Below are 24,377 nucleotides of genomic sequence, written 5' to 3'. Positions count from 1 at the left end.
TGTTAAAATGTAAATTCTTGTATTTATATAAACCAGGTGTCAGAAAACTTTTTCTGTAAAGGTACAAATAGTGAATATTTCAGGCTTTGCAGACCATACTGTCTGCTGCATCTACTCAATTCTCCTGCTATAGCAGAAAAGCAGTTATAGATAATTAACAATGAGCATACTGTGTTCCAACAAAACTTTATAGACATTGAAATTTGAATTTCATATAATTTTCAAGTCATGAAATATTACTATTCTTTTGATTTTTTTTTCAACCATTGAAAATGTAAGCATCATTCTTAGCTTGAAGGTTGTACAAAAACAAGTGGTGGGCTGGCTTTGGCCTATGGGCTATAATTTGCCAACCCGATATAAATAAATACCTTAACATCTTCAAAGTGTTTCTTCCTTTCCAGTACTAGAGTTTTTAATTTTTCTGCACAGGCTTTCTGTTCAATGTTGAACAGCAGCAGTGATAGTGTGTACATTTTGTCTTGTCCCCGATCTTAAAAGAAAAGCTTCCACTGTTAAGCAAATTAAGAATTACTTTTGTTATAGGTTTTCTTCGATACTTAGCTTAAGAAGTATTGGTTTTTACTTTAAAATCATGAATAGTTGTTCAATTTTAGCAACTGCTCTGAATTTATTATATGATTTTTCTCCTTAAAACTAACCATGATTGTAGCAGAGACTACTTGCTGTTTGACCACCAAAATCTAACAGAATTACCGTTTGACATGGCTACTGAGCTACAAGAACATTTCTCAATGTCTCTTGCAATTAGGTATGGCTATGTGACTAAGGTCTCACCAACAGAACATGAACAGAAGAGACAGATATAAGGCCACTTTTCAGCCTAGTCATAAATAGTGAGCATGCTTCAGTAGTTACGGGCTCTAGAGCAAAGGCTCAGCAGTTGTGGCTAAGGGCTTAGCTACTCCGCGGCACGTGGGATCTTCCTGGACCAGGGCTCGAACCTGTGTCCCCTGCGTTGGCAGGCGGATTCCTAACCACTGCGCCACCAGGGAAGCCTTATATATAATTTTTAATCCTTACTCTTAGGAAAAATAAGTGTTCTCCACTCAATTATTCAGACAGTTTTCCAAACTACTTTTAACTTTCACATTCCTATCAGAAATAAGAGTTCTAGTTGATCCACATCCTTACAGCCAAGGTATTATCAGTCTAATTATAGCTCCTCTGGTAAATATAAAGTGGAATCTCACTGTATTTTTAATTTATGTTTCCCTGATAACCAAAGATATTGAGGATATTTTCAACTACTTATTCGCTATTAATATATTTTCTTTTGTGAAGTAGATGTTCAAAGTTTTTGCCCACTTTTTAAAAATTGGGTTGTCTTATTGAGTTCTAAAAGAATGCCATACTGCAATTATTTTCCCCCAATCCGCCTTGCCTTTTTACTTTCTTATTGTTGTCTTTCAAATGGCAAATTTTTTTTGATTAACCCATTTTATTTTTTTATTTTTTTTAGGTTCAATGGCTTAAATGAGGTATAATTTTTTTTAACATCTTTATTGGAGTATAATTGCTTTACAATGGTGTGTTAGTTTCTGCTTTATAACAAAGTGAATCAGTTATACATATACATATGTTCCCATATCTCTTCCCTCTTGCGTCTCCCTCCCTCCCACCCTCCCTATCCCACCCCTCTAGGTGGTAACAAAGCACCGAGCTGATCTCCCTGTGCTATGCGGCTGCTTCCCACTAGCTATCCATTTTACGTTTCGTAGTATATGAATGTCCATGCCACTCTCTCACTTTGTCATAGCTTATCCATCGCCCTCCCCATATCCTCAAGTCCATTCTCTAGTAGGTCTGTCTTTATTCCTGTCTTACCCCTAGGTTCTTCATGACATTTTCTTTTTCTTAGATTCCATATATATATATATATGTGTTGGCATACAGTATTTGTCTTTCTCCTTCTGACTTACTTCACTCTGTATGACAGACTCTAGGTACATCCACCTCACTACAAAAAACTCAATTTCATTTCTTTTTATGGCTGAGTAATATTCCATTGTATATATGTGACACATCTACTTTATCCATTCATCCGATGATGGACACTTAGGTTGTTTCCATCTCCTGGCTATTGTAAATAGAGCTGCAATGAACATTTTGGTACATGACTCTTTCTGAATTATGGTTTCCTCAGGGTATATGCCCAGTAGTGGGATTGCTGGGTCATATGGTAGTTCTATTTGTAGTTTTTTAAGGAACCTCCATACTGTTCCCCATAGTGGCTGTACCAATTCATATTCCCACCAGCAGTGCAAGAGTGTTCCCTTTTCTCCACACCCTCTCCAGCATTTATTGTTTGTAGATTTTTTGATGATGGCCATTCTGACCGGTGGGAGATGATATCTCATTGTAGTTTTGATTTGCATTTCTCTAATGATTAATGATGTTGAGCATTCTTTCATGTGTTTGTTGGCAGTCTGTATATCTTCTTTGAAGAAATGTCTACTTAGGTCTTCTGTCCATTTTTGGATTGGGTTGTTTGTTTTTTTGTTATTGAGCTGAATGAGCTGCTTGTAAATTTCGGAGATTAATCTTTTGTCAGTTGCTTCATTTGCAAATACTTTCTCCCATTCTGAGGGTTGTCTTTTGGTCTTGTTTATGGTTTCCTTTGCTGTGCAAAAGCTTTGAAGTTTCATTAGGTCCCATTTGTTTATTTTTGTTTTTATTTCCATTTCTCTAGGAGGAGGTGGGTCAAAAAGGATCTTGCTGTGATCTATGTCACAGAGTGTTCTGCCTATGTTTTCCTCTAAGAGTTTGATAGTTTCTGGCCTTACATTTAGGTCTTTAATCCATTTTGAGCTGATTTTTGTGTATGGTGTTAGGGAGTGTTCTAATCTCATTCTTTTACATGTAGCTATCCAGTTTTCCCAGCACCACTTATTGAAGAGGCTGTCCTTTGTACACTGTACATTCCTGCCTCCTTTATCAAAGATAAGGTGACCATATGTGCGTGGGTTTATCTCTGGGCTTTCTATCCTGTTCCACTGATCTATATTTCTGTTTCTGTGCCAGTACCATACTGTCTTGATTACAATAGCTTTGTACTATAGTCTGAAGTCAGGGAGCCTGATTTCTCCAGCTCCGTTTTTCGTTCTCAAGATTGCTTTGGCTATTCGGGGTCTTTGGGTTTCCATACGAATTGTGAAATTTTCTGTTCTAGTTCTGCGAAAAACGCCAGTGGTAGTTTGATAGGGACTGCATTGAATTTGTAGATTGCTTTCAGTAGTAGAGTCATTTTCACAATGTTGCTTCTTCCAATCCAAGAACATGGTATATCTCTCCATCTATTTGTATCATCTTTAATTCCTTTCATCAGTGTCATAATTTTCTGCATACAGGTCTTTTGTCTACTTAGGTAGGTTTATTCCTAGGTATTTTATGCTTTTTGTTGCAATGGTAAATGGGAGTGTTTTCTTGATTTCACTTTCAGGTTTTGCATCATTAGTGTATAGGAATGCCAGAGATTTCTGTGCATTAATTTTGTATCCTGCTACTTTACCAAATTCACTGATTAGCTCTAGTAGTTTTCTGGTAGCATCTTTAGGATTCTCTATGTATAGTATCATGTCATCTGCAAACAGTGACAGCTTTACTTCTTCTTTTCCAATTTGGATTCCTTTTATTTCCTTTTCTTCTCTGATTGCTGTGGCTAAAACTTCCAAAACTATGTTGAATAAGAGTGGGCAACCTTGTCTTATTCCTCATCTTAGTGGAAATGCTTTCAGTTTTTCACCATTGAGGATGATGTTGGCTGTCGGTTTGTCATATATGGCCTTTATTATGTTGAGGGAAGTTCCCTCTATGCCTAATTTCTGGAGAGTTTTTATCATAAATGGGTGCTGAATTTTGTCGAAAGCTTTCTCTGCATCTACTGAGATGACCATATGGTCTTTCTCCTTCAGTTTGTTAATATGGTGTATCACATTGATTGATTTGCGTATATTGAAGAATCCTCGCCTTCCTTAAATAAACACCACTTGATCATGATGTATGATTCTCTAAATGTGCTGTTGGATTCTATTTGCTAGTATTTTGTTAAGGATTTTTGCATCTATGTTCATCAGTGATATTGGCCTGTAGTTTTCTTTCTTTGTGACATCCTTGCCTGGTTTTGGTATCAGGGTGATTGATGGTGGCCTCGTAGAATGAGTTTGGGAGTGTTCCTCCCTCTGCTATATTTTGGAAGAGTTTGAGAAGGATAGGTGTTAACTCTTCTCTAAATGTTTGATAGAATTCGCCTGTGAAGCCATCTGGTCCTGGGCTTCTGTTTCTTGGAAGATTTTTAATCACAGTTTCAATCTCACTGCTTGTGATTGGTCTGTTCATATTTTCTATTTCTTCCTGATTCAGTCTTGGCAGGTTGTGCATTTCTAAGAATTTGTCCATTTCTTCCAGGTTGTCCATTTTATTGGCATAGAGTTGGTTGTAGTAATCTCTCACAATCTTTTGTATTTCTGCAGTGTCAGTTGTTACTTCTCCTTTTTCATTTCTAATTCTATTGATTTGAGTCTTCTCCCTTTTTTTCTTGATGAGTCTGGCTAATGGTTTATCAATTTGTTTATCTTCTCAAAGAACCAGCTTTTAGTTTTACTGATCTTTGCTACCGTTTCCTTCATTTATTTCTGATGTAATCTTTATGATTTCCTTCCTTCTGCTACCTTTGGGGTTCCTTGGTTCTTCTTTCTCTAACGGCTTTAGGTGCAAGGTTAGGTTGTTTATTTGAGATGTTTCCTGTTTCTTAAGGTAGGATTGTATTGTTATAAACTTCCCTCTTAGAACTGCTTTTGCTGCATCCCATAGGTTTTGGGTCGTCGTGTCTCCATTGTCATTTGTTTCTAGTTATTTTTTGATTTCCTCTTTGATTTCTTCAGTGATCACTTCATTATTAACTAGTGTGTTGTTTAGCCTCCATGTGTTTGTATTTTTTACAGATCTTTTCCTGTAATTGATATCTAGTCTCAAAGCGTTGTGGTCAGAAAAGATACTTGATACGATTTCAATTTTCTTAAATTTAACAAGGCTTGATTTGTGACCCAAGATATGATCTATCCTGGAGAATGTTCTATGAGCACTTGAGAAAAATGTGTATTCTGTTGTTTTTTTGATGGAATATCCTATAAATATCAATTAAGTCCATCTTGTTTAATGTATCATTTAAAGTTTGTGTTTCCTTATTTATTTTCATTTTGGATGATCTGTCCATTGGTGAAAGTGGGGTGTTAAAGTCCCCTACTATGAATGTGTTACTGTCGATTTCCCCTTTTATGAATGTTAGTATTTGTCTTATGTATTGAGGTGTTCCTATGTTGGGTGCATAAATATTTACAATTTTTATATCTTCTTCTTGGGTCGACCCCTTGATCATTATGTAGTGTCCTTCTTTGTCTCTTCTAATAGTCTTTATTTTAAAGTCTATTTTGTCTGATATGAGAATTGCTACTCCAGCTTTCTTTTGGTTTCCATTTGCACGGAATATCTTTTTCCATCCCCTTAATTTCAATCTGTATGTGTCTCTAGGTCTGAAGTGGGTCTCTTGTAGACAACATATATATGCGTCTTATTTTTGTATCCATTCAGCCAGTCTGTGTCTTTTGATGGGAGCCTTTAATCCATTTACATTTAAGGTAATTATCGATATGTATGTTCCTATTCCCATTTTCTTAATTGTTTTGGGTTTGTTATTGTAGGTCTTTTCCTTCTCTTGTGTTTCTTGCCTAGAGAAGATCCTTTAGCATTTGTTGTAATGCTGGTTTGGTGGTGCTGAACTCTCTCAGCTTTTGCTTGTCTGTAAAGGTTTTAATTTCTCCATCAAATCTGAATGAGATCCTTGCTGGGTAGAGTAATCTTGGTCGTAGGTTTTTCTCCTTCATCACTTTAAATATGTCTTGCCAGTCCCTTCTGGCTTGCAGAGTTTCTGCTGAAAGATCAGCTGTTAACCTTATGGAGATTCCCTTGTGTGTTATTTGTTGGTTTTCCCTTGCTGCTTTTAATACGTTTTCTTTGTATTTAATTTTTGACAGTTTGATTAATATGTGTCTTACCGTGTTTCTCCTTGGAGTTATCCTGTATGGGACTCTCTGTGCTTCCTGGACTTAACTATTTCCTTTCCCATATTAGCAAAGTTTTCAACTATAATCTCTTCAAATATTTTCTCAGTCCCTTTCTTTTTCTCTTCTTCTTCTGGAACCCTTATAATTCGAATGTTGGTACGTTTAATGTTGTCCCAGAGGTCTCTGAGACTGTCCTCAGTTCTTTTCATTCTTTTTTCTTTATTCTGCTCTGCAATCGTTATTTCCACTATTTTATCTTCCAGGTCACTTATTCGCTCTTCTGCCTCAGTTATTCTGCTATTGATCCCTTCTAGAGTATTTTTAATTTTATTTATTGTGTTGTTCATCGTTGCTTGTTTCATCGTTACTTCTTCTAGGTCCTTGTTAAATGTTTCTTGCATTTTCTCTATTCTATTTCCAAGATTTTGGATCATCTTTACTATAATTATTCTGAATTCGTTTTCAGGTAGATTGCCTATTTCCTCTTCATTTGTTAGGTCTGGTGGGTTTTTATCTTGCTCCTTCATCTGCTGTGTTTTTCTGTCTTCTCATTTTGCTTATCTTACTGTGTTTGGGGTCTCCTTTTTGCAGGCTGTAGGTTCGTAGTTACCGTTGTTTTTGGTGTCTGTCCCCAGTGGCTAAAGTTGGTTCAGTGGGTTGTGTAGGCTTCCTGGTGGAGGTGACTAGTGCCTGTGTTCTCGTGGATGAGGCTGGATCTTGTCTTTCTGGTGGGCAGCTCCACGTCTGGTGGTGTGTTTTGGGGTGTCTGTGGACTTATTATGATTTTAGGCAGCCTCTCTGCTAATGGGTGGGTTTGTGTTCCTGTCTTGCTAGTTGTTTGGCATAGGGTGTCCAGAACTGTAGCTTGCTGGTCATTGAGTGAAGCTGGGTGTTGGTGTTGAGATGGAGATCTCTGGGAGATTTTCGCTGTGTGAAATTACGTGGAGCTGGGAGGTCTCCTGTGGACCAGTGTCCTAACGTTGGCTCTCCCACCTCAGAGGCACAGCACTGACTCCTGGCTGCAGCACCAAGAGACTTTCATACACATGGCCTGCCCGCGGTCCCCACGACTGTCGTGGCTTCGGCCACTGGGGCCCCTCCAGAGCTGGCAGCCTCAGGGAGGCCGCCTCCCCTCAGGCTCCGGGGCAGTTCCGTGACGGCAGAGGGACGATACCCCGAGCCAGGAGTTTCTGCTCTACGGAAACGTGGGCTCCTTTCTCCAAATAGCAAACTTTTTAATTTTGATGTTCAATTTTTTTTTTAATGCTTCAAACTTTCTGTGTACCATCAAAGAAATCTTTGCCTACACCATGACTGCAAAAATGTTTTCTATTTTTTTCTAGAAGTTTTATAGTTTGGGCCTGTTAATTTAGGCCTGTGATCCATTCAGAGTTAGTTGTTTGTGTAAACTGTGATATAAGAGTCAAGATTCGTATTTTTCTGTATGGATAACTCTTTGTTCCAACATCATTTCTTGAAAAGAATTTAATTTCCCCATTGAATTGTGTGACAACCTTGTGTGTGGAGATGTATATTTGTTCCACTGATCCTATTATCTAATATTTTAATGCCACACTGTCTTATTTTTGTTGCCTGAAAATAAGTGTTGAAATCCAGGAGTATAAGTGCTCCACCCTTGTTTTTTTTTTAATTTATTTTTTAAATAAATTTATTTATTTATTTTTGGCTGTGCTGGGTCTTTGTTGCTGCGTGAGGTCGTTTCTCTGGCTGCAGTGAGTGGGGGCTACTCTTCATTGCAATGTGAGGGCCTCTCACTGTGGTGGTCTCTCTTGTTGTGGAGCACGGGCTCTAGGCACGCGGGCTTCAGTAGTTGTGGCTCACAGGCTCTAGAGCTCAGGCTCAGTAGTTGTCACGCATCGGCTTGGTTCCTCCGCGGCATGGGGGATCTTCCCGGACTAGGGCTCAAACCTGTGTCCCCGCACTGGCAGGCGGACTTCTAACCACTGTGCCATCAGGGAAGCCCCACCCTTTTCTTTTTTTTTTAACATCTTTATTGGAGTATAATTGCTTTACAATGCTTTCTTAGTTTCTGCTGTACAACAAAGTGAATCAGGTACATGTATAAATATATCCCCATATCCCCTCCCTCTTGCGTCTCCCTCCCACCCTCCCTATCCCACGCCTCTAGGTGGTCACAGAGCACCGAGCTGATCTCCCTGTGCTATGCGGCTGCTTCCCACTAGCTATTGCTTTAGCTATTCCACATAAGTTTTGGCTCTTCCATAAACATTTTATAATCAGCTAGTCAATTTTAACCAAAGGGATGCAACTGATTAGAATTACATTTAATCTATCAATATATTTGGGGACAACAGACATTGTAGTAATTTTCTAGACATATCTATGACCAACGTTTATTTTTGTATATATTTTGGTCTTTTTAAGTACTTATAAGTTTTCGGCATAGAGATCTTGTACAGCCTCTGTAAAGTTATTCCTAAATACTTTATGTTTTCAATGCTATTACAAATGGAATTATTTCATTTTTTGAATTTTGCTGCTAGTATATAAAACAGAAAACTGATTTTTTAAAAATATAACCTTATGTCCAACAGTCTTGCTAAATTCTGTTATTAGTTCTAATAGTTGTTTTGTAAATTCCAGGTTATTTACATAATTATGTCATCTGCAAATAGAAAAATTTAATTCTTGCTTTGTATTGATTATGCCTTTCACTTCCTTTTATTCTTCTCTCCCTCCAACAATGCACTTTTTTACCTGCTAAATGTTTAAAAGTAATTCGAAAGTGACATTCATGCCAGAAAATTCAAATAACCACAACCAATGATTTTCTTAAAAAGATAACTGGCCGAAAAATTCTTGAAAAAAAAATCCCCGATTTTGTTAGATGAAGAAAAGTACATTTATCATAAGATAAAAGAATAAACCTTAGTCACAAATTATAGAATTATAAAACTTAATAAAATGATCACATATATACCATTAAATCAAAAATCTAGGACTATATATAATATCAGCACTGGTATCACTAGCATCAAAGCTAGAATTATGAGAAAATTAATACTGCATGGATCCTTCTGACCTCTCATTATTTTCTCCTGTTTAACACTAAGTTACTTTTTACTAAGCACTGAATGTATATGTACCAGGATCTTCTAATCCTCACCAGACTCTCCAGTAAGTAACTAATTATATCTCCATTTTATATGTGAAGAAATTAAGAATTGGAGAGATTGAACTAATCTAACAAAGGTCAGTCAGGTTAAGTGGCAGGGCAAGGATAAGAACTAAGTTTGACCCCACAACCTGTAGTAATCTTAATTACAGTGTCACCTAAACCTCTTCATCACTGGCCCACATAACACCATACTCTAGCCACATTAATCTAAAGCAAACAACAGTAATATCAGTGCTTTTTTTCCCCCCAAAACTCTACCATAATACTTTGCCTTGTTTCGAAAGGACCTTAATGCCACTGATATTTTATTAAGTAAGCAGTGTCAGAAGTAATAAAATACACTTACTGGTTTCGGCATTTTCCTTCTCTTTTTGTCACCCTCTTTAAAAATTCTTCACTTTTATGAATTCTGTTCTTCTGTTAAAGAAAAGAAAGCATAATTGATCTATTATCTTTTTATATAGTAATATTTTTGCTTAACAATATAATTTGTATAAAGAAAACTTTAAACTAACATTTTAAAATGTTACAATTAACATGGAGCTCATTTTATTCTAATTTTCAATGTCTTCTATTATTCACATTCTTTTAAAATACTTATATCTGTGATTTAAAACAGCACACATCTCAAATAACATAGTATAAAGCATCTCAATCATCAACTAAAAGTTTTAATTTAATTACAGACAACACATAGCAAAGGAAAGATTACTAAGGGCCAAATGCTTTCTCTTTCTGAGTCAAGTTTGCCCCTATACCCAGACTGGTAGAGAAGAGGGACGGCAAAGAAGAGAACAGATAGATTCAGATTCTAAAGAAATGAATTCAGGAACACTTCTCAACCTTTCTTCTGTACTGCCAAAGACAAAAAAGTAAATACTGATTAATGTAAACTATAAAAAGATAACTTTTTAAAGAAAATTATTTTTCCTCCTTGAAAATTTAAAAGTCCAAGTAGAGACAAATAACATTAAGAGTAACTTTTTCACCTAAGGTAGATAAAACAGCCATAGTCTGCACACTAGTAATCTGCATGCTACTCATCAGCAAGCTAATGGTCTTCACGGAAATACAGAATTGTCCTGAAGACCAATGTTAAATTATATATTCTCACGCTCAGGCAAAAGAAGTAAATCTTAATCCAGGAAAAACAATGGACTATTTCAGGGTAAATGTTCTCACAAACATCTAACAAAATTGGATTTTCCCCCTACAAACCTACCAAAAGATGTAACATTTTTAACCATTTAGTTGTCCAGAAAAAAATGATTATCATTCCAATTTGAAAACCTATAGTAAGAAATATATTAATTACCTGAAAATCAGCTTATATAAGTAATATCTTTGCCAAGAAATTTTATTCATTACACTATCAACTAAATTAATATAGAATTACTTTTGTATTTTAAAAATATATTATCAATTGCTTTTTAAGATACTATTATTAATAAAACTGAAAATTCTCCAAATTGAAATAAAAACAAAGGATCAAAGTAAGGTCGTTTCTCTAAATTTTAGCCAATCACATGTCAATGAACCTCTCCCCATACAGGGAACTGCATCAAGAGAAATTTCTCATCTAATACAATGGGCTATGAAATTCAGTTAGAAGTATTAAATTCCTCATTTCCTAACTCTTAGCTAGGAAATGATAGATAAATATTCCCTACCTACAATCACCTACCTTCATGAACCTAACTGTACTTCAGTCCTATCTTCCACTTCTAAATCCTCTTTTCACCCCTACTATCAAATTCATCTCAGGTCTTAAAACAGCCTCAAAAACCAACCTTTTACATCATTTATAAACTAGTAACTCCCAAATCTGTATCTCCAGACTTGCTTGGCTAACTTGGCTTGCTCAATATCTAAATGATACCTCAAATACAACATGGCTAAAACATGGCTTAAATCCCTACACCCCACAGTCAAATCTGCTTTTTCCGCAAGTTTTGGTGACATATTTCTATAAAGTTATTCATAGTATTCTCTCATGATTTTTTTTATATCTCTACTACATCTACAGTTATGATCCCCTTTCCATTCCTAATACTGTTAATTTTTGCCTTAGCTTTTGCTTGATTAATCTTGCCAGAAGTTTGCTTCATTTATTGGTCTAAAAACCAGCTTTCAGTTTTGTTGATCTTCTTGTTTCTTTTATTTTTGTTTTGTTAATTTCTGTCCTTTTTCTCATCATTTTTCTTCTCATTAATTGGCTTTTACTCTGAGGCTCATATTCTAATCCCTGAAATTGAAAGTTTACCTAAGTAATTTCCAATCTTTTTTTCTAATAACATGCATTAAGGTCACAAACTAAAAATGTCCCACCATAAGGTAATTCCAAACATGAAATGATCTCCCTATTTTGCCAGTGAGACTATTTTCAAGTAATTATCATCTGATTATGTAAAATAATCTAAATTCCTCACACACCAGACATGAGCATCTATATCAAACTTCTGAATCACAGTAAATTTTCCAGATTACATAAAGTACTTTTTGAATCTATCACTAAAATTAACATTTTTATCCCAAGCCACAATTACCCATTTATAGAAAACATTAGTAGGACGTTATTTTTTCCTATTTGTATTGTTGGAATATATTTTAATATCCACAGTATAACTAGATGTGTTATTTTTAAGTGACTTAAAACCAGATCTCCTCTAGACTTCTTAGCCTCTTTTTTTCACTTAAATCACTTATCAGATGAGCTCCATGAGCTTTCCAAACTGACATGTAGTAAAGGCATTTCAGGTCAATGTGCCTTTCTTAAATAGTACTTCCATGCTCAAGAGAAAGAGAACATCTTGCAATGAGACAGTTCCTATGAAACAAATATAAATCTCCTTTTGGAGGGAATAATTTTGGGAAAAAATACCTTATATTTAAAACTCCAAAAAAAAAAAACTCCACTATTTTTCTAAGTATCACTTTAGTGGCTTCCCACATAGGTTTTTATATATTTTTTCATTACTGTTTAGCTCTAGGTGTTTCAGTTTCCAATTATGATTTCTACTCACTGCTAATAAGTTTTAAATTTTCAAATAGAATGGTCAGAGGCCTGGGGGCAGAGTGCTTTTTATTATTTATTATTTATTATTTATTTCTAAGTTTACTATATACTCTAGTCAAAGAATTCATTAAGATTTCCTTTATGTTTTGTGCTTGGTCAGTTTCATTTCTTTTTTTTTTTTGTAGTACACGGGCCTCTCACTGTTGTGGCCTCTCCCATTGTGGAGCACAGGCTCCGGACGTGCAGACTCAGCGGCCATGGCTCACGGGCCCAGCTGCTCCGCGGCATGTGAGATCTTCCCGGACCAGGGCACGAACACGTGTCCCCTGCATCGGCAGGTGGACTCTCAACCACTGAGCCACCAGGGAAGCCCTCATTTCTTTTTGATTTTCCCAGCTATAAATGAAAATAATGTATGTTTTGCGTCTGATAAGTTAGATCAAGCCAGAGTAAGTATTTAATGTTTTGTTTATAGCCTCTCTACTCTCAAAGTTTAGTCTAGTTAATCAAATTGAGAAAAAATGTATTGAATTTTCCCAACTCAGATTGTGGATGTTAATTTCTTCTTATAAATTGCCAGTTTTTAATTTATATGCTTTTAGGCTATGTTATTGAGAAAAGGTTTAGAATTATTATATCTAATGAATATTTCCTTTTTTCATTAAGTAGTAATTTAATTGCATATAGAATTCTAAAGTAACTGTTACTCCTTCAGCATTTGGAAGGTATTAGTTTTCTTCTGGCATCTGTTACTGATGAGGAGAAGTCTGCTGGCAATTTAACTAATTTCTCTGAGGTAATATGCCTTTTCTCTCTGCTTTCCTTTGAGATTTTGTGTGTGTGTATGTGTGTGTGTGTTCTTCAGATTTGCTTTTATTTATCTTGTTCAAGATTTGGTAAGCGTCCTTATTCTGAAGACTCATGCTTTTCTTAAATTCTGGAAAATTATTAGCCATTGTCTCTCCCATTCAGCAATTCTTATTAGATACATACTGGATATCTTATTCTCCAATCCATGCCTACTCTTTCACATTTTCCCTCTATTTACCTCTCTTCAACATTCCTCCACTCACTAAGTGTTCTTAATGGTTTACCTGTGCACTAGTTTAAATTTTCAGTGATTATATATTTTAATTTCTAGAAATTCACTTTTGGTCTTTCAAAAAAAACTTTAATGCTCTACTATTTTATAATATGTACTGAATCCTACTTTTACTCCTATTTTATAATTTGTATTGAATCCTCCTTTTACCCCTATAATGTTTATGTCACTATAAAATTTTCTATTTCCAGTTCATTATGACTTATTTCTTTATGGAGTTGGTAATTTTGGACAGAAGTCTCATGTCTCTAACCCACTCACTCCCCAGTGTGGGATTCCTGCAAGCCCTGAGCTGTCTATGTCTCCCTATAGAGGTATTTCAGGTTTGCTCCTACAAGCGTACAGTACCAGGAATTTTAATTGTCCTAGATCAATTTTTACATTACCTTCTTGATTTAGCATTCCATTACCATATCAGGCCCCATGGCTACACCCTAGAGAAGTTAGCAGATACTCAAGAGAGCTTGCTCATGTACTGATCATTCTTGTTTGCTAAACCATTTGGCTGCTCTGCCCTTCCTGTGCCATCTCTCACTGGTAAGGAAGAACAAAGGGAAAAAGTGAACACTAACTGGATGCCAGACTATAAACTAAGTTACAGCACTCAAATTACAGAAAGAGTACTCATCAAACATAGGACCAGCTAGGCAGGTAAATAAGCATCATGTATGTCAGGTTTTGCAGAATTTCTTAAGTTTTGTATCACTCAAATACTGGAACTAAATAAAGGTAGAGTTTTTTCCTTTTCCTTTAAGAAATAATTTATCCTAGTTTTCTATATTAGAGTTACTTCAAGTTATACTCTATAGAAAAGGACCTTTCAAGCAAAATAATCCACATTAAAGTTTTAGGTTTAATATGAGTGCTCTGGTGAAAAGTACAAATATATCCCAGGCCAACATATACAAAACCAAGTTTATACACATTAAGCTTTTAAAATCTCCAACAAGACTAAATGATCTATATGAACTGTGGGGAAGTGAGGGGCCTAACAAAAAGCCTTTGCAAATAAGGATACAGTTGACTTCTAAAAGAAGCTTCTAAAAATGTGTATTTTCAGACCAGTGTTCTCTCCTAAATATACCACAAATAAATAAATATAAAACAAAGTAATCTGTACCAAGATGTTCTCAGCAGTACAAAGATATTATAACAGCCAATGATTAAAATCAAAATCACAATTAATGCTGAAATTATGTGATAACAAGGGGGACAAACTGTGTCAACATTTACATAAGGATAAGTGAAAAGTAAAAAAACAGGTACCCTTACAAAGGATATTTGGATATACAGAACTGAGCACTTAATACTAATCAGGGTCTTATTTTTGTTAAGTTACTAATTTTAAAAATCAGGTAAGAATTTTAAAAATATATTTCACTAAATTGTCTATATATCAGTTCATGCATAAGATCTCATGACATACATAAGAATTCTACCTTAAATTTTTTAGGATGAAGCTGTGTATAAATGTAGTTAAAACCTAAGTTTTTAGCGAATTTAGTGATCATTAAAAAATATTTATATCACGATAATATTATTTAACCTCAATAGTACATTTCTAGTCCTCCTTTGATTGTATTAGCATATTTTTTTCCTTAAAAATGGCATCTGTTAGTAGTAGAATGGACAATTTAATAAAATGTCACATGAAAAGCCAAGGTACCTAGATATATGTCCTGAGTTTGTACCTCTAACTGGTTCATCTTGAAAACTGTGTTTCGGTGCCTTCTTTTCTTCTCTAAAGAAATGACACCATATAATCACCTAAATCGCTGTATATCAAAGATGTATAATAAATATCAACTCTTCTCCCCTCTACCCTCATAATAAATAATTATTGAAACAAAATTTACTCCTTCCTCCCCACTCTTCCTAATTTTCTTAAAGTGGTCTTACCCTACCTCTTTTCCACACTGACTCCCACAGAACCAATGAAGCACAGTCACGGCAAGCAGTATTAAGAGATGCCACCAGCATATATATATCCCATTTCCAGAAAACGTATGAATACGTACTTAAACACAGTGCCACATTTCTCAGATGAAATATTCACATAAAACATTCTCTTTGTCCTTTAACTCTGAGGGTGACCCTTAAAACAGCCTCTTTTCTGCAGTACAATGGAAAAAACAGCCTCACGCTTAACACCTTGAGCTCTATTAGTCAGTGACACAACAACAGACTCTCCTCACCTGTCAGGTGGTAAAACAGGTGTTAAGTCTGTCCATACTGGGCCTACAGTGATGCTTCAATAATTTATACCAGGCTACCTAATTTTACTCTTAAGAATTTCTTTTCCCCAAGCCTAACTGTACTTATTTTTCTGTCTTTTGAGACACCTTCTCTGAACATAATTGTGGTCTCTCTGCAGTCCTCTGCCAACTTCCTGTGGGTTTGGGAAGCAGGGTAGCAAAGAGAAGTATAAACTGAATTAATAAGGTAATTCTGGCGGTCAAATTAACAAAATAATGGCATCTACAAAAAAAAGTTCTTAATCATTATTTTCCCCAACATGGGCCCCTCTGGTAAAGCCTATGAACCCCCTCCTAGAAAAGTATTTTTAAATGCACAAAATAAAATACACAATATTACATTAAAAAAAAATCAATCATACTGAATTATAGTATCAAAAATATAAAAAGCACAAATTTATAATACAGTAATATATATGCTTCTTTGTTAACCTTTAAATCACAATATCTACCAGTGTATCTAATAATTAAACTTTAAGTAATAATGAGTATTAAATGTCAATTTGAGATCTGCAATAACAGTTATTCATCATGAAAATACCTGCAATTTCTATTAGAAACAGTATCTGCTACTGCTGCCCACATTCGTAATGGAAGAAAACGTGTAAATAAAGATGCAATTTTTTCACTATTCAAGTTCACAGACCCACAGTTTTAAAACCTCGAATATACAAAGAACTATGCTTATTAAATTTTTTAGCTCTGTTAAGTACTGAATTTAATAGCAATAATAATGTACTTTTACCTATATAATGCCATGTGACTCCACAAGTGAAGCAGAGGACAAGAATTTTTAGTTCCATTTTGCAAAAAAGAAATAAGGCCAAAAGCAAGGATAAGGGTAGTAAATGGAATTATTTGTAGAATGCTCACTCTTCAGCCACTCTACCTACATTATCTAATCTTCCTAATAACTGCCATTCCTCCCTCTGCCCAAGATAAGTATCACAATCCCTTGTTCTTCTAATTAAGGAAATTAAGATTCAGATAAGTCACTTGCCCAAATAAGGCTAGTCAACAAAGTCAGAGGTCCTTCTAAATTCAAGTCCTGTGCTCTTTTGGCTATCCTACTCTGCCTTCCTCTGACATCATTTTAGACAAGCTCATTCCAATTACCAGAGCTTTTCAAGAAGTTAAAGCTCTATCCTCTGTTGTTTTCAGGTCAAAAAGACTACCTCTAAAGATTTGTTGTAAGTGCACATTAATACTGGTATAGTCACCTCTGTAAATTAATATCCTGTAAGGGTGACATGCAGTTCTAAATAAGGTATTAAGTGCTTGCTTTTGTAAGAACTGACTTTTGTTCAAGGAAATAAAATATTCAACTTTTTTTTTTTTTTTTTGCGGTACACGGGCCTCTCACTGTTGTGGCCTCTCCCGTTGCGGAGCACAGGCTCTGGACGCACAGGCTCAGCGGCCATGGCTCACGGGCCCAGCCTCTCCGCAGCATGTGGGATCTTCCCGGACCGGGGCACGAACCTGTGTCCCCTGCATCCGCAGGCGGACTCTCAACCACTGCGCCACCAGGGAAGCCCATATTCAACATTTAAAAGCAATACACACGTTACTGGAAATGCAAAGCAAATTTCCAGCACTTAAAACAAATATAAGGCACAAAGCAAAGTTTTACACTGAATTTAAATTCTTTTCTAAATGAATTTTGTAAATTTAAAAGAAACACCATACCTGTATTGCTTCCTAGGAGGGTATAAAAACAATACATTACCATTTGCAAAAATTAAGTTTAAATGCTAAAAGGTAAGAAAACTAAATCCAGTCCAATTTCTTCATCTTACAGTTAAGGAAACATCAAAAATTCATATAAGAAATGATTAAAAATGGAAAAACAAAGATAGGTTCATGTAAGTCACCTAGGTAGAAGGAAAGAAGAAAAGTCTCAAACTGACCTGAGGAATTCTCACAATTCTATATATGTTTTGAAACACTAGATACTACAGTAGCTTATTTTCAAAACAGAATAAAGTTAATATGTTTCTTAAATATCTTTAAAATTAGATATTTAACGATATTTCTTAAATATCTTTAAAATTAGATGTTTCTTAAATATCTTTAAAATTAGATATTTAAAGATATTTCTTAAATATCTTTAAAATTAGATATCTTTAAAATTAGACAGTATTCGCTCATGCAGTCAATAAGGCTATATGGCAGTTCTATCATTAAGTTTCTAACTTTCGAGATATTCAATCCCCCTTTTGAGAAATTGGAATGGTGTCTGGCTCACAGTAAGGCCTCAGATGTTTGTTGATTTTTTTGGTAAATTAAGTTCATATATAATACTCACTTGATTATTATCAAGGGTAATACTTTCCTCTCATCTTTTACATTGTAAAGTGAGCAAACTAGAAAGCAATAGGCTGTAAGAGACAGCAACCGTGAACGTGGTAGGGAAAAAAAAAAAAAAAACTCCCAATGAGGTCTCCCAAATACAGGCCTTTATCGCCTCTACCTAAGTCTCTTTCAATAATCTCATTTAATTTGACAAGCAGGGCTCCCCTGGTGGCGCGGTGGTTGAGAGTCCGCCTGCCAATGCAGCGGACATGGGTTCGGGGCCCCGTCCGTCCTGGAGGATCTCACATGCCGCGGAGCGGCTGGGCCCGTGGGTCATGGCCGCTGAGCCTGCGCGTCCGGAGCCTGTGCTCCGCAACGGGAGAGGCCACAGCAGTGAGAGGCCCGCGTACCGTAAAAAATAAAAATTAAAAAATTAAAAATAATAATTTGACAATCAAATTAAATTTAAAGGCCACCTAATTTGACACATTTAATAATATCTATAATTATCATGCTGCTTGATGATTAGATGTAAATAGTAAGCACTTTAGGTATACAGTCATCCCTTGGTATCCACAGGGGATTGGTTCCAGGACCCCTCTGCAGATACCAAAATCTAGGGATGCTCAAATCCCTTACACAAAATATATGTACATTTATATACATACATACATATATATAAATATAAAATATATTTGCATATAACCTACACACATCCTCTCATATATTTTAAATTATCTCTAGATTACTTACAATACCTAATACAATATAAATGCTATGTAAACAATCGTAAATACAATGTAAATGCTATGTAAATACTTGCCAGCATGTGGCAAATTCAAGTTTTACTTTTCAGAACTTTCTGGAATTTTTTTTCCAAATATTTTCAATCCAAGGTTGGCAGAACCCACAGATGTGGCGTGGCAACTGTATATACCAACTTTGCTTAATAACCAAACTAGGTTTTTATAGTTTCCTTAAGTCTAGATTCTAGAGACAGCTTAAATATCAAGAGCGCTAAACAAAGTTTAGTCCATCCCACACACTCAATAAAAGTCAAAGGGTGATTAGATTCAATTAACCATGGCTGAGATTTCCTATGTCCCCATTCTCCCTTTTATTAATGGTCCCTCTATTATACTCATACCCACATCATTCTGAGTACTAACAGGATTTTCAGTTACAATTTAATTTATCAAAAGGTTATTAGTTAATTTACAGAAACAACAAGAAGTTTTGGGTTTTTTTTGAAGTACAAAACAAGAAACACCCAGAATTCACATCACAGAAGACTATGCTTACAACACTGTTACACTGAATATGAACTCCAGTTTATACACACAAAGAGCACTTAAGCAAAAACAGTTTATGGTATACAAAATGGGACAAGTATATTCCCATTAGAGTGTGACGTTCTCATTATCTTACTGAACAAATGCAAAGAATATCTGGCATATGATTATAAATGTCTGAATGTATGAATAATACCTTAAAGCAGGGGTCAGCAAATATTTTCTGTAAAGGGCCAGGTTAAGTAAACGTTTTAGGTTTTGTGGCCCATACAGCCTCTGTTTCAACTACTCTGTTGCTGTAGCACAACAGCAATCATAGATAATATGTAAACCAATGAGCCATCATGTGTTCACATAAAACTTTGTTTACAAAAAAGGTAGTAGGCTGAATGTGGCCTTCAAACCAGTTTGCTGAACTCTTCTCCAAATGGTTAACAGTAAAGAGAATATCATTTTCAAATAAATCAACTTTACTAGAACCCAAAAGTTTCTTATTTCAAATGTATGTAAATTATGTAGAAAAGCAGAAAAGGAACCAGTGTTACTAGAGCATCCTATTCATATGCATACCGTATTTACATATATAACTGACCTCTATAAAATGTACTTTAGAATTCTTCTAAAAGGTAACTGATACTGAAATAGGAAAAAAATAACTTTGTGAATTTGCAAGAGTTTCTATACATACTGGTTATTCAAAGAAAAAAAAAAAAACCTATACAACTACTAACCTGAAAGAACCCCTCTCTTCCAGGAAGTTAAAGCTAGGATTCACCATTAAATGGAACAAAGAAACAAAGAACTGAATCATATGGACCATATTTCCTTTCCAAACAGTTCCCAGGTAAAAAGCTACATATATAATAGGGACATTTCACTACCCAAAATCATAAACCCTTTTTTAAAGGACACCACTTTTCAGTGTCAGTTATATACCATACCCTAGAAGAAAAAAAAAAAGTGAATTCATCTTCAATCATTAATCAAGAAAATTTGCACATGTACATGAACACTTGAGATTACCAGAAATTCCATTTTTATTTCATTCAAATGATGAAAATCCGAGAAATACTAATTACTTAATGCTCAACACAGTAATAAACACCCTTTCAATGTTTGTTACAAAATAATCTTATTTTTAAAGACTTTAAAATTGCAAATAAGGGATATATATAAAGTATATGTTTACCCTTGCATAAATATTGGCATTTTCTATATACTACAAGGAATAGCTAATAGCAATTACCTCTGAAAAACAGAGACCCGGACTGGGAGAGGTGGTGGGGGGAGGGTTCTGGGAAGCTGGGGAGAACTTTTACTTTTTCCTTAACATCTTTCTGGGTTTTTTTTAACTTTGTCATAAAATTTATTAGTTTTATAGTCTTTAAAAATGGTTTAAAATATGTTCATTATAAATTAATACTGAAAAATATACCAGGAACTAATATGAACAGTAAAGGCTGGATTCTTCTGAAAGAGGCTAGAAATTCTGGAACTCTCTGGGGTCAGACTGACCATTTCTATCACGCAACAGGTGAGGATATACTTGCTGCATAAGTTAGGGAAGTTCCCTGAAGGCCTTTTAACACCATGAGGTTTAAAATAACCTTGTAAAGCTGGAGTCTATAGCAACCCAATCCAGTTCCACTAAATCCAGTACCCCAAGGATAATATCAGGGTCGTGAGAAGTGCCCACTAGCTCCTGGTCTGCAGGAGGTCCAAGCCATCCAAGAAAGGGTGACTTCCTCAACTTCCCAGATTCACAGCAATAGCACGATATGATATTAACTCTACCCTATCAAGTATGTTCACCAACATGGCTACCTTCACAATCTTAATAGAACACATTTTTTTAGGCTTTGGTCTTTGGGAAATATTGGTTAAAATTTGCCATTTTTAAATTGTACAAGTTGAACTGAATCAAGTTAAAAATGGAAGAAAAAACAAGACTCCCATCATCATTCAAGATTTTAGGCTCCATTGTATTAGACTGTACACAGATTACATTAGAAGACTGAGAACTGAAATTAAGATAAAAGTACATAAAGACTTTCATTTCAACTGCCTGCCAAAGATAAAAATGAATAATAAAATCCAATTCTGCTCTTGGGAATAGTGAAGCAAAAAAAGAAGAAATAAGCCTTGTTCTCTCCCTGAGACTGAGTTTTAACAAAAGAGAGAAAGAACAGCAGAATCTGTCATTTCTCACCGCCACAGAAAAAAGGGTATCAGTTTAATTTCCAGTTAATACAAATGTCCAAAACAAAGGACAGACTAAACATACTTTCCCCACGCTGAAATTAATTACATTTAACTTCTGAGCCTCTCCTACATGCTCTGCCATGCTTGGGAATACAGGAGTGAACAAAACAATGTATAATCCACTAGGGCAAGAATTTAACATTCCTAAATGCCACAAATTTTGTCTCATTTAAATAAAACTGTAAAGAATTCCAATGCATGTCTATTCATTCCTCACTAATAATGTACTGTTTATTAAATCCCATCATATATTAAAAAAAGTGGTTTAGCAAAATAAACAAAGTCAGTGCAATCAACTTTACAGGATACCATTAACTTCAAAATGTTTTATTCAATACATTTTACCACATTTGAGGTAATTAGTCTCTGGAAGATAAAGCCCACTGGTTAAAGTAATGTAATACTGAAAATTTTTTTTTTTAAATGCAATCCTGAATATTAGTCTCTCTTCTTAAATCCATCGATAATAATGCTGTTATGGCAAATGGATTAAGCCATTATTTATCCAGCAAAATGAACGGGGCAATTGTTCATTCAGAGCTCCGTCCGAAATATAAAAGAGTATTTAGTGTTCTAAAAAATGTATGCTCCATAAACAATAGACTGCAATGTCTAAGTCCAAGTGCTCTTTTATCAAATAAATTCTTATTATCTTGGGTTTTTACATTTACATCATGCCCGTCTTAGTGCCACAGAACTCATTAAAATGTCTTCTACACAAATCTCAACTGTATTTTAAAATGTATCTTTGATGAAGTTGACTTTTAACCTATTTCCAGCCTCATTAATAACCACTCCTTAATGGTAAAGAACGCTAAATACATGTTGTGAATGGTTAAAGAACCATGCCACATCTGTATAAAAAGTGAAGTGCTCTATTTAAACTGCAATAATGCAGTGCCCCTCACCCCCGCTTTCAAAGTTAGCCCAGGAATTAAGTTTACAACCCTTTAAAGGAAGGGGGGACTGTAATGTCTTCAACTAGTCTACTGGGGTCTAAGATACTAAACTGGGCTGCCTCAAAGGCCGAAGAAAGTTATGGGGCTCGGAGGCCGCCTTCAGCAGTAGAAGCAGCAGGTAGAGCCGGGGCCAGAACTGCGGCCCTCGCCGCGCGGGTGCGGGTGGCTGAGGGCGGTTCGCGCCCCAAACCCCGTAATGCAACATCCCTTTGCCACCAGGGCGGAACACACGTTCTCTAGTAATTCAACACCCTTACTTTCAAACTGGAGGCCGGGGAGAAGAAGTTGTAAAAAATTCCTTCCCTACATGGCAAAACGTAATTTTTCCTAGGCTTAAATCTGTATTCTCAAACTGCCTAGAAGGGACGAGCCAGGCCGAGCCCGGGGCCGCACCAGATCGGCGGGAACCCGACCGAGCTCGAGGCGGAGGGGGTCCGGGGCGGACGCTGAAGGCGGACCCACGCCCGAAAGGAGGAGAAGCGCGCACCGGCGTGTTCAGGCCGCAGCCACGACTCGGGCAGAGCCTCGCGGCTCCCGCGGCCCCGGATGCGGCCTGGCCAGCCGGGCTGTTAGGGCAGCGACACCGCGGCCCTCGCGGCGCGGCCGCCGGACAGCACTGGGCCCCGAAACTTCTCGCCGCCACCTCAGCGTCTCCGGCGAAGCCCGAGAACGGGAGTGGGGGAAGGTAGGGCGCCGGCGGCTTACCCCGAGAGTGGGCGGCTCCTTCCCGCCCTGCGTGTGGCCGGGGCGCTGCGCGGCGGCGCCGGGTGTCGCGGCTGCGGCAAGAAGGTAGAGGCGGTGGAGGGAGCGATGGGCCGCGAGAGACGAGAGGCGCCGCCGCCACCGCAGACAGCTCCGCAATATGGCTGCCTGGCGGCTCCTCGGGGGAAAGGCGGGGCTGCCCCACGCCCCCCGCCTCCCCCTGCCGGCCGGCCGGCCTCGCGCTGCGTCCCGAGCAGCAACGCCGCAGTCGCCGCCGCCGCCGCCGCCGCCAGACCTCCCACGCCCCGCCCCCGCCCCTCCCAGCCCCGCGGGCTCAAGGCCGCCAGCCGCGCGGAGCGTCGCCTGGGGTCCCCGTCCCGGGCGGGGACGCGCGAGGGCGGGGCTGCGGCTCCAGAGCCCCGAGGGAAAGAGGGAGAGCGCGGGGGTGGGGGACTCCTTCCGGGGAGGACTGGGCTTGAGCTAAGCCCGATGCTCAGGGAAGAAGAGCCGCCCAACCCGGAGCTGGGAGTGGGCCCGCCGCCTCCCCTCGATGGGCGGAAACTTGAAACTCCCGCTGGTGCCAGAAAACTCACCGAGGGCGTTTCTATCGCCCCCAAGGAGGAGTTCTTCCCCGAGGGAATCCAGAACCGAGTCGAGCGTGTTACTTGGCTGTTCAGCTTGAAAATCCTGGACCTGGAGAGAGAAAAAGACCTGCCTTAGAGGAATTTATGCATGCAATAAAGAACTTTACATTATTTTTGCAGAATTTACCCAACTAGAAAAACTTGCTTTTTCAGGGGCAATTTTTAAACCGCCACCGAAACCTCAATGGATATGGCCCCAATCAAGAGTGCACATTTTTATCCAGGCAAGGATATTTGATAAATTTTTATTATCTCTGGCATTCTTCTGCAGTTGGAAGAAGTCGGTTAAAAGGAAAATGTTGGAAGTGGGACCCCAAAGAGCAGCCAAACCTAAATTATCCTAGACTTTGTGAAATTTAGGCATTTGATCATGGTGTGACTCTAGCCCACTGACTTTAGTGGTCGGGACTAGATAGACTTCTGGTTCTGTCATCTACTTCCAAGCCCCTGTTATTTTCTGCTGGGATTCAAAGAGCAAAACTTGCTCTGAGTATAGAAACAGAAAGTGCACAAAATCAGATTCGCCGAGCTTGCTCTGTTTGCAGTGCTTTATATACTTTTTATTAATAAACTTTAGATTCAAATAAAACCTCACGAGTGTATTTAACTT

At 37.2% G+C, this 24,377-nt stretch overlaps 1 protein-coding gene across 1 annotated transcript in view; it reads right to left on the bottom strand.

The window, feature by feature from the left end:
• The window catches only part of RDX (radixin), a 75,464-nt gene extending 52,155 nt beyond the window's left edge, over positions 1-23,309 (bottom strand). Inside the window, exons 1-2 of the mRNA XM_082845166.1 lie at positions 23,127-23,309; positions 9,590-9,660 (exon numbers count right to left, since the gene is read on the bottom strand). Of these exons, the coding sequence (XP_082701292.1) occupies positions 9,590-9,601 (12 nt within the window). The 5' untranslated portion in view covers positions 9,602-9,660; positions 23,127-23,309. The remainder of the gene's footprint in view (positions 1-9,589; positions 9,661-23,126) is intronic.
• Between the last annotated feature and the right edge of the window lie 1,068 nt (positions 23,310-24,377).

Source organism: Leucopleurus acutus (genome assembly GCF_964270905.1).
Source record: "Leucopleurus acutus genome assembly, chromosome: 8".
Lineage (NCBI taxonomy): Eukaryota > Metazoa > Chordata > Mammalia > Artiodactyla > Delphinidae > Leucopleurus > Leucopleurus acutus.
Note: the sequence above shows the minus strand (reverse complement) of the source record. Positions and strands in the feature narration are given on the sequence as shown.